The following is an 11,691-nucleotide window of genomic DNA, read 5'->3' as shown; positions in this document are numbered from 1 at the left end:
CTATATCTACGGACGAGAGAGAGAGAGAGCGTCGATAACGAGAGAGAAAGAGAAAGAGAGCACAGCTGCGTCTCTATCGGGAGCGGCGAGTACTTGCGTGGCTACGATGGCGCGACGAGGGACAAGGCTCGACCCTAAGGAGCTTCGCCCCTAAAACGTTCTTGAGCCAGGTAAAGCGTACGTGTGGAACCAAGATGGCCGGAAGTTGGGTCATCGTGCATGGCGTATTGACCATTTTCGTGGAGCAGTTTGCTCTAGAGGAACGAGATGACGCTTTCGGCGACGCGCCATACGTTGCCTCAGCGAATGCGCACGAATACGAAACCATTACTGCTTCTGCTCTGCTACTGTGCAATTAGCTGTCGGAAATGTAACTGGGTGTTCGCTAATGCACTGTGCCCAATTCATGCTGCAGAATGTGCAACGATAAATGGGAAGAGGTTTGCGGTAGTTAGCTGCAAAAATAGTGATTCGCATATTAAGGAATGAAATCAACCTGTGTTGCGGCTGCTACATATGGACTGCCTGTGTTGCTGGCACTTCGCGATGCACAGCTTTTCTCGAGGATAAAAAAAAGAAAACAATCCGCCAGCGCTGTATAGCTAACCTCCAAAGAAATGACTTCAACTCCGGAACGTCGGCACTTAAGAGTGAATACCACTCGCTACAAAAGGAAGTAGCGCCACTTACTGACATGGTAAGTTTCTCGCACGTTATACACACAGCCACCCCTACTCGCAAGCAAACTTACGGACACTCTATCGCAACGTGTCAGTATTAGGTGAATGGGTGCACACTTGAATCAATGTGCCGAAGCATGAGTGACGACGACTACACCGACAAGACACGAATGTTGGAAACTGAACGTAGAACATTTACATTCCATGCTTTGTGCGCAGCAAGAACAAATCTGTCACAGCAGAGCACACCCGCGGGCGATTAGGCTGAAAATTAACAATCAGATAGTGGCCACACCGAGGAACTTTACTGAGTCTCAAAAATGACAAGCCGCTGCTTCAAAATGTTTGACAATTAAAGAAGGAAGAGCACACTGATCCTGATTTAATTCATAAGCGTAAAGTTTGGACAGCTTGTAATACATTTCTAGCCTGGCTTTTAGTCCAAACACCATATACGCTGCTCGCGCCGTTTGGACAAGGCGTAATGAGCTCTGAAAGCACTTACATGTCCTCTAAAGCTGTGGCCAAAGCTTCGTGCCATCCACACAGTCACCGTCTACGATATGCGTCGAAGCGGAGGGTTGCTGTGCCACACCGGCGTAACGCGCTTGCATTGTAAACAAGTAGTCAACGGAGGCAGCTGAGGCAAGCAATGGACGCGTCACCACGTGATCAAACATGGCCGCGCTCACGGCAGCGCCGGGAAAAGGGTCAATAGGACTTGGGTGCGAAGGCTCTTGGGGACAACTAAAAGGTAGCGCGCACCGGTGGTCGAGTAGCTCTTCTTATAGGCTCCCTTCAATGGTCAGGCGGCGCAGCGATCGGCTCAGCCATCAGCGCCACCGTGTCAGTTGCGCGAAACACCGAGGCGGCCACTTCTACGAAGGCATGCTTTTGCGGCGCACGTTTGAAACATGTCGGTCGTTCTGCATTGTGGTTTTAAGGCAATCGAAAACATCGAGGGCCATTTTCGACCACCGACACTTGAGAAAGGACGTCAACTTTACGACAACAACCATGTATATCGTGTCAAAGAAGTAAACAGCACGGACATCACAGCGAAGTGCTTGTCACAACAGAGCAAGCATGCTTACGACGTCGAACTCCACGTAAGTCGACAAATCATTATTTTATTCCAGTTAAGTGCGCAAATACGGCCGTAGACGTTTTTAAACTCATTTGCAGCTTCATTACTTGCAGCGTGCCTTGCACCTCACAATTGTAGAAATTTTGGCGAGGTGGGAACGATAAGCAAGAACAAAAAAAAAAAAAAAAGAGGAGGAACTTGCGTCCCCGTCCGTCTTTTTTTTTTCGTTCTTGTTTATCGTGCGTTACATAGCAGTGGACTCTCACCTCGCGTCCGGGCCGGCAGACGACAGGCACTTCCCACGCTTTCGTTGACGTTGACAGTTCGCATACACGTGTGCCAGTACGCGTCATGCCTAAAGCTCATCTCATTTCTTTTTTTTCGTTGGCCGTCTTCATTTACAGCTGTCGATCACGCCTCGAACAATACTGAACGGGGGATGTTCATGCCGTTACGGCGCCCTCGGAGAGTGTAAGCACTGCGCAGCGGTGACATTTTACATCAACCTGCACGAGGACGCGTCGTGTACGAGCGGCCCACAGTCATGGGGAAAGCCATCGGCAAAGCCCGACCATGACGACAATGTGCCACTGAGAAAGCTGTTTGGAGGTAGGATGCTCACACTTGCTGTTCTATGTGTTTTCGTTATATTATTTCACCTTTTTATCGTAGCTTGTGCTATGTACGCGCTCCGATTTTTTTTTCTGGGCAGTCTACATGTGTGGAGAAACATCTGAATTTCTCGCAAATGCATTATTGCGATCAAAATTTATGAATAACAACTCTTAATACTCATGCAGGATTCATTACTATTTATACGCAGCATAAATGGTATTCATTTCACAAATTGCAATTAAAGCGTGCCTTTAAAATTTTGTTGCCTAAACCACAGATGGGTCATTTATGAGGCAAAGTGCATCATTTTTACTGTGCAACCTCACATAACCAAGTAAGCACTGTTTTTCGCCCCGCTTCTTCTCAAAATCTACTCCTGCGTGAAGTCAAATCACTCTTTCTGTGTACCATTTTAATGCCCTATTCTGTTTCCTGTCCTCCTGTTTGCAGGCAACAACAGTCCCTTTATGGCAAACAAGCAGCCTGCAGAGCTGCCACCTTCCTACGTAACCCAGCATTTTGGGGGCATTGAATCAGCTTTCACTACGGTACTCCAGGAAATGGAAAAAAGTCAGGCTGAAATCAGGCGTGCTGAAATTCTTCGCGGAATTTTTGAAACTGATCAAAGAGCACTGCTGCGGCAAAAGCTGAATGAACTGCTTCAGCCGCCACACAGACCCCTTCACAGGCTGGAAGTGTCAGGTGACTTCCCTAAAGTATCCATTGCCCCCAGAAAACATATGCAAGAACTGACACCGGAGGAAAGGGCCTTTTATAGGGCTTTCGTTCTATGCGAGTCGGTTAATGAACTCTGCGTTCTGACTGCTGGCCAGTCAAGTTGTCCGAGGTAACAACGGTTCAAAAAGCATTGCATAGAAGTATTTCTGACATGTTCTTTTCATTATGTTTATGTTGTATATATACGTCTGTGCAGGTGGCACAAGGAACGTAAAGTGCGCATCAGCAGCACAGCAGCTCATACCATTTTGCGTACCCGCAGAGGCCCTAGAGAAATTCTTCGCAGCCTCCTCAATTCTAATTTTTTTTCGTCTGAGGCTACAACATATGGTATGTTTTAAGATTGTTGGATCTAAGCTATACGATTTACATGTATGTGTTTTATATTAGGAATACGTATGGAGCCGGTGGCCAGGAAAGAATTTGAGCGGCAGCATGGTGTTACGGTGACAGAGGTGAGCAATTCACTTGCGTTTTAGCTTGAGATCGAAGTACAGCCTACTCTGTGATAACAAAAGAAATTTAACCTAATAGTTGTAATCATTTTCATCGATGCAATGTTCAATGTTACAGTATGTGTTATCTCATACCCTACTGCATATTTTCACTGGTAGCCTGCAGGTGAACTGACAATTTATAAAAGTACATTGTCATCTTTTATGCAGATGTGCACAGCGTGACAGTGGACAAAAAATGGAAAGGCACGACGGAGACAAGCGCTTGTCACTGTCATGCCTTTCTGTCCGTAGTCGTGCTGTGCACCTCGTCATGGATGACCCAGTATTGCCAGTCTAGCACCGTGCTTCTTCTATGCATCTCCCTCAAATTCTTATGTTGTAAAAACCTATATTCTGTTACCATAAGGGAACTTGAGAAATGTTAACGATATTTATATAAGTAATGGGACATTTCAGGTGGGCCTGCTGCTTCATCCGCAACAGCCATGGCTTTGTGGAAGTCCTGACGGAATTTTTTCCTTCTCTGGCAAGACGTGCTTGCTCGAAATCAAGTGCCCTTACAGATGCGTAGACAAGGGGATTTTTGATGACACAGGGCACAGCATTGTTGACTATGTGCATCATGTCGATGGAAGCCCCATACTAAGAAAATCGCATAAGTACTACACACAGGTCCAGATTTTAATGTACCTCCTTAATGCAAAGCAGTGTTTCTTTTTTGTATATTCAAACAAGCAGAGCGTGACCATACTTGTGTGTAGGGATGATGCTTTTCTTCACGAAGCTATACCAAATCTTGAAGAATTTTACTTTCAGTGGATGTTGCGTGAACTTGTAAGACAGCAAACTTTGTAGCATGAAAGATGCCTCACTGTAGAGTGATTCTTTTATTTATTGAATAGGTTTGTGCAATACTTCGTATAGAAGTTTCCCGTTTCTCCCGCTGTCATCAATTGGCTTATACGTGTAATTTTTTTTCTTTTTCTGCGACAGGAAGTCCCCCCTCATGTTATTTACAAGCAAATATAGTACAATTCTTCTTTCTGGGGTTTTACGTGCCAAAACCAGTTCTGATTATGAGGCACGCCGTAGTGGAAGGCTCCGGATTAATTTTGACCACCTGGGGTTCTTTATCGTGCACTACAACGCAAATATAGTACACTGTAGGGTATGAGCATTTTCCTGCTATCAGTGAATCAAACCCATGATTCTGTGCTTAGTAGCGGCACACCATAGCCACTGAGTTGCGGCACTTTGTGGGCAGCTTGAAGTACTTACTGCATCAAAATACCGCTGGTAGGGAGATAAGTGAAGATATATTTACAAGCTTTCTACAGTGAGCTACAACACAGCTAAGATGGTGGGAAGACCATTATTACAATTCTCGTTCTCTCCCACAAAGTAACCAACACCGTCTGTCGCAATGCTCGCAGTCTAGTGACAAGATTAACCCAACCGAGTTAGAACAGTTAAACTTACAAATGCCATTAGAAGTAAGAACAGTTTCCGACTGCTGGAAGCAAGCCTTAAAGCAGGTATATTTTTACTGAGATTTACAGCATGGTCTAGTCAAGAACCACCGATGCCCAAGATATCGGACTACATATAGGCTCTATGTAACTTGAAAATTACTCATTTCAGGGCAAGCAGGTTCATATTGTACTGATAAATATTAGGGATCATTTGTGTTGTTTACTTGTTTCTACTTGTCCTCATATTCATTTCACAGCAAATGTTTATCATCAGGACTTCACGCATGCCTCCTGTGATACAGGTCACCATGGTCAGGGATGTGGTGCTATAGTTTTTTTTTCTTCAATGGTACTCTCAGTATTACTGGGTTGAATGCTCATCTGAACCTTCTATATGCATCTAGTCACATTTGGTAAATCGGTGTATTTATTCTTTCAGTCAATCAACCAGACTAGTCCTTTATTGTGCAAAAAATTACCTTTTGCCAAGTCTAGTAAAACAACCTTCTGTCATATTTCATTGTCTTAATTATGCATGCTGTTATGACCTACCTTTTTCTTGTCACTTGTGTGTTTCCTAGTCAAGCATTGTTACATTTACCCAAACTTGCACATGTCGTTAAAGTATTAGAAAATTTGTGAGGCTACCGATAGCATAGGAAAGTTCGCACACCAAATTTTCTGATCTGAGGCAACACTATTTTTACATTGTCGAAGAAAACCATGCCCACATATTTGTGCTTGTGTAACAGTGAAACAATAAAGAATGATTTGAAAATGTCCACATGTGTCAAATTTTATTACCAGGTTAAGAGTGGGCACATCATCTTGGTTCTTTCTTTGACTAGAACAGTTGCTCAACAGCAGAATCTGCCATTGGAATTCACCTTTACTGTCTAGAGATGCATATCTTGAAACATGATACAGAGAAAAGCCATGAATAATGATGTACCATCAGCATAAGTTTGAAATGCAAACAGGAAACAACAGATCATAACACCTGTTATGTGTAAATACAAAGCGCAATGTGTGAGCACACTGTTGCCAGTTTCTAAGCACGGAGCAGTCCCATGTGTACGTTTTGGAGTGAATGAACCTATTAAAAATGCAGGTGAACTTCAAAACAACAAGAAACTGCTGTTGTTTTGGGAGTGTTCACGATTGAATTCATTCTGATAGTGCATATATAACTTCACTGCACAAATATAATGCCCTAATTCAGATGCAAAATAAACATATTAAAGAACACATGACAAAATATAGATGCAAGGTAAACAGACAACAAAATTGAGAAATACTAAATCAGGAGTTCAGAACTGGTGGACCCAACAAATTGTGTTGCGAAACAAAAGTGGTGACAAACATACTGTTGCCGTACTGCAAACTGGGCACACATCATGACGAACCCAAATGTGTTTGGTGTAAACCTAGAAGCAATAACAGTACCGAAATAACTTCACGTATTGTACAATGTAATGCAGCCTAGCACGTCTTGCTCCTATGATGTTCACGTCAAGGCGCCACTTATATACTAAATACATTAAACCTTGTGGACTAACGACGCACAACAGCCGCATGTGTAGCTCTACGAGTCGTACCTTGTGAGGAGGCATGATAACTTGCACCGAAGAATACACACTAGTATCGAGATTACGTGGTGCACATGTCACATACGACGCTGCTGCTGGTGATTTATTGGCATCTCCCGTGAAATGGGGAGGGGACAAGTAGTCACCTAGACTGCTTGATTTTATCACGTATGCTGTACACATTATTCATTCTAGAATTTTTTATACATCTCCTTAAACTTCTTTTTTTCCTCAAAACTTATCTACCTTGTACTGGTACCTATGGAAACGTTACTTGGCGTGCCACCTGGTACAACAATATGCAACTGCAAGCAAAGTGTGCACATATCGACGCTACACGGCGCGCATTTCACATCGGACAGCACCGCCAACCGAAACGGCTATTGGAGTCATAGCAGTTTGCGCTGTAAAACTAAGCACGAAGATGACAGTACAGGAAAAAACCACTGCAACTGAAATGATTGGTAGCGATGGAACAAAAAAAATGTTAGGCATAACGCTAAGAGACAGAAAAAATGGAGCTGCACGGGCCATAGGGCAGCAATCCGGTGGACTATTTAGTTACAGAATGGGTGCCAAGACAATTGCAGACGAGGACGGCGGAGAGTTAGGCGATGTGATGAAGTTCTAAAATTTGCGTGCACAACTTCGAATCAACTAGTGCAAGACAGATACTTGAAGATAGCCGGGAGAGGCCTTCGTCCTGCAGTAGATATAAAAATGGGCTGATGATGATGGCTGAAAGAAAACTGCCGGCCATCCAACAGTACCACAATGCTACACAGGAGACCTATATGTGTTTCTTGGAAAGCTTAGTAACTGAAGGAAAATTAGTCCTCATTTGGGGATAGAATTTTTTCACTTAATAGGCCTCCACCATGACGACTTTCCGTAGAAGTGAACTGCCACATTCAGTGTACCTGTGTTTTATTCAGCTTTTCTCTACAATCTGCCGGAAAACTGACTGCCTCAGAAAGGCATTGTTGAAGGATTTGATCGCCAGACTAGGATGAATTCTTCTTTATGGAAAGCTTTTTCTGGGAAACCCCTATGGCTCTTCCATATAGTAGTGTTATGCTACTCCCTGGTGGATTACAATTTTTCTGTTTTCTGAACCCTCTTCCACTTTGCAGATATCGACAAAAATGATTTGTTAATTGCGGCAGTTGCTAGGCTAGACTCAATTCTCAGTGAATTACTTGAATTTAATTATTGGAGGTGGAAGATTCGCCAGCACACAGCACACGTGAAATACGTCCGTCATGAGTGGTATCATTTCAGTTGGCACTCTGTTATTGAAGATGTTATGCACTTTAATTCTCTGGATCATTCTCTCCACATGAATTCGCACTTGGGCAATGTCGTATGTGTCCCTGACTTCTTGAGCACTAAACTGAGGGCCTTGTAAAAATGGGGGCATGACTAGCACAGCATTTCGTTCACCCATAACTGTGCGTATCCCGGGAAATCCTTTGTCAGCAAGTATTTTGTCACCAGCCTCAATGACATCCAGGAAACCAGAATTGACAGTAATGTGTGTGTCAGACACCCTTCCCCCATATGCATCCGAGTGGAAACAAATCATCCCGCCGGGTGTAACCCCAACAAGGAATTTCAAAGTGTACCCGCCTTTATACTGCGAGTACAGAGTCCTCTGCTGCTGAACAGTTGGTGGCTGCTCAGTGCGGATTTCTGTGCAGTCAATTATCATTGTGCAGTCTGGATAATGTGCTTTAAAACAGTCTGGCATGGTAGCCTGAATAACTCTGAGTGGAGGACGAAAAATCCATTGCTTGGTAGCAAATGCCAATGTTTTGAGGACACTTTTGAAATGCCGTGAGGCTGATGTTTCGCCAATGCTGAACAGGGTAGCCAGAGATGAATAGCTGATGCCAAGTTTTAGTTTCATTAGAAACAGCAGCAGCCGGTCTTCTTTAGATACATCACATTTGCGCTCTGTGGAGACCGGAAACACACTCAAGAGCAGGGCAAACACCACCCGACTTACATTACACAAGTCCTCAAGAGCACTAGTGCTCTTTGAAACGCTTTCGTAGCCCGCAAAATAGCTTGTCCGATGGTCTGGACCACTGTGCTTGCTGGCGACGTTGGGAGTGTGCTGCACTTCACAGTCGCGTGTCTCGTGATGGGTTATCTGCGTTGATAGGTTGTTGCCTTCAGCGCAGCAAATAAACACTGAAAATCTGGTGGTTGTGCTGCTCGTCTCTGATGTTTGAGTTTCCTAAGAGGAATTTCATGTTGTATTAGGGAACTGCTGCTGTCGCAATTCTAACACTTGACAGCAATTGAAGCATACATTTTCACATGCACTCAAAAAGATAGTGTCAAATCTTGTAAGGATAGCTATGGTAAAATATTGTCAGTGCAACAGCTGATGTACCATTTCTCTATAGCTGTATTTTATTCATAGAGCCATATATGAATTTCATATGCAGCAGATGCATTTCGTTTTCATGATCCCAATTTGTTTTCAGCTTCTACAGTCACTCCACCTCTCAAGACGGCCAATTGCTTCAGTTTACACAACCCAGAAGACTTAAGTACTTAAGAAGATACCTTCATTACTTTGAAATGTGCTTCACAATTATAGTAGTGAGCAAGGTACTAAAATCACTATCGGGGTAATTAATCAATTCCATACTTTTAGATATGACACAAATTAAAACCTTAAACAAGGACGTTCTGAAAGAATTATGCAGATCCAAATGCAAATGCTGGAGTATATATGAAGCAAAACTTTGCAATGGTTAATATGCTGTACAACTTGGCACTGCGTGCAATTGTATACTTTCATCCTATGCAATGTGTAATCTCGTGCAGCATTTATTTTTATGTGCCACAAGCATCACTATTTCTATATCGCTTGTGTCACAGTGGCAGAAACGAATTCTGGACAATTAGCCAAGGATGGGCACATACTGAATGGCTAAGTCATAAAAAATAAACTGAAAGAATTAAAGAATTGGTGTGCTTTAGAAATGTCTAGAAGCCTCCATTACAGGTTATGTACGAAATAAATTTTTATTACTAAACAGACATCCACTTTCTTGCACTATCTTGTCGGTTAGCATGCAGTATATACGCCCATTGGCTGGTACTACCATTCAGAGCACATTTAAGCTTCATATATACATCCACAAATATATGAGGCAAGAAACTGTACTCATGCCAAACCGCAGCAAGAGGCATAGAAAGCTTTACTTCATAATTTTCTGCTGATGAAATGTAGACAGGTGTTTCTGCTAATGGACATTTTCTTATAAAGCTCACCATTGATCTAGCTGCTACGTGGACCTCAGCGGCAGCAGATAACAGGTACAGGCCATCCCACCCCGCTGCATCTATAGAGTCATCAACCACCTCGGCTGGTACAGAGATGGCACTGCTGCTGGCATCTTCAGCACCACATTCCACAACTTCTGCCGCACAAGGTGCTGCAGTAGTCAAAGCCGCAGATCTGTGAATCCACCTGAAAACGCACAGGAATCATAAGTTTGACAACCTGTTTTTATGGAATTCGGCCAGTAATCATGTCTGCTATAAAAAGCGAGACAACACCAGAGGCCATATCTTATTTACGATAAAGGCACACAAGATGCAATGTCGAAAGGTAGACTTATGTGTTAAAGGTTGTCAAAACAAAATTAGGTACATTTGACATCACTAGCAGAAGTGATATAATAATAATAAAAAAGAAGAATAAGTGAATAACTGCAATGTCAACAAGGTGAAAATTTTATATACCTCAGCATCGCAAGTAAAATGCAGCTGAGGTTGTGGCTACAACCCCACCCCCCGCCTCTTTCTGTTGTAGCTGTTTCTTGTCCCCTGCAGCCCAGTACCACAATTCGTTGCATGAATATATTTTGCATTAGTGCAAATATATACCTTCAGTTGAAATCCAGTGTGGTGTTGACTTGCCACTCTCCCTTGTGCCATTTATTTAGCTGCTTTTTTTTGCATCGTGCAACTAGCCCAACACCAAACTCTCATGAAGCTATAAATGTAAGCGCTTGTACAAGGGGTCGTCCTGTAAGTATAATATATAATTATTTACCGCAGCACGAGAATAGCACCTACCTGTTGAACCTGGAAATCTGTGCAGCTGGAGCCGTCGACCGCTTCTTGTAGACGGGTGGAAATATTGTTGGCAAGTAACCCGGATGATTTTCGATGGTGCTTTTTTCTTCGTTGGCGAAGTGCCTTGAACATATTCTTGTATTGTCGTTCGGGCTCCAACGTGAGAGGTCATCACCGCTGAAATATAATAGAGAGCAATCAGCTAAGACCGAGCAAATGTGTGCTAGCATGCGCGAGAGAAATGCTAATTTGCGAATACTCGACTAGTGCTGCGATGTACTCCAGCCTTAGTTCTGTTGTTCTAAGCGCGAGAAAACATCGGCACGAATGAGCCCGGTTCCAGCAGTCGCGTCTTGATCCTGGCGCAAAAACGAGCTGCACATGGGCTTATTAATGCACAACAAAAGCACATAGTGTATAAAGCTCCTGCACAGAGCGCTTACGAAGCTGAATTTGACACGTAACAACCGCTGCGCGTTTGTTTTGGAGCCAGACGAGCTATTTACAACAGCGGGAATCAGTTCACTCGCTTTTATACAGTTGTCGCTTTATTGTGCGTTTTTACGGGTGCTGCCTGCTATTTTTTTGCGTTTACATCTTAGTTCGTTCAACAGAAAATCGCAACAGAGACACTTACTTGACGCGCCGAACCGCGACGATCCACTTCAGCCGACGGGTTGCTTCCCGCGGTCTTGAAGGGAAGCGATACAACTTGATTCCGACATCCCCTTCGCGGTTGTGACAATCCTTAACGCAGCAGTATCTGCGCTTGTTCTTTTTCACGGATGAGCTGCCGATACGCCGCGGTGAATCCATTGAAAATTCGAAAACGAGGCTTTCGTGCGTGCCTGAACGCAGTACACACAAAGGTAAATAGGCGGTGAGGGCCTACTCACGGGTGCTCACCGCCGCTGTTAGGTAGCGCGACATGTACAGCCAAACTGCATTGGA

General features: G+C 43.7%; 1 protein-coding gene and 1 pseudogene across 1 annotated transcript; one reads left to right on the top strand and one right to left on the bottom strand.

Moving 5' to 3' along the window:
- The first annotated feature begins 1,472 nt into the window (after window positions 1-1,472).
- On the top strand, window positions 1,473-4,504 carry LOC119445341 (uncharacterized; annotated as a pseudogene).
- A 2,983-nt stretch (window positions 4,505-7,487) lies between these two features.
- Window positions 7,488-9,222, bottom strand: LOC119444226 (uncharacterized). The gene is made up of 2 exons (XM_037708656.2): window positions 9,217-9,222; window positions 7,488-8,881 (listed from the first exon to the last, which is right to left on the bottom strand). The coding sequence occupies exons 1-2, from the start codon at window positions 9,220-9,222 to the stop codon at window positions 7,835-7,837; spliced, it is 1,053 nt and encodes a 350-aa protein (XP_037564584.1). The 3' UTR covers window positions 7,488-7,834.
- Between the last annotated feature and the right edge of the window lie 2,469 nt (window positions 9,223-11,691).

The sequence above is a fragment of the Dermacentor silvarum genome, chromosome 3 (assembly GCF_013339745.2).
Source record: "Dermacentor silvarum isolate Dsil-2018 chromosome 3, BIME_Dsil_1.4, whole genome shotgun sequence".
Lineage (NCBI taxonomy): Eukaryota > Metazoa > Arthropoda > Arachnida > Ixodida > Ixodidae > Dermacentor > Dermacentor silvarum.
Note: the sequence above shows the minus strand (reverse complement) of the source record. Positions and strands in the feature narration are given on the sequence as shown.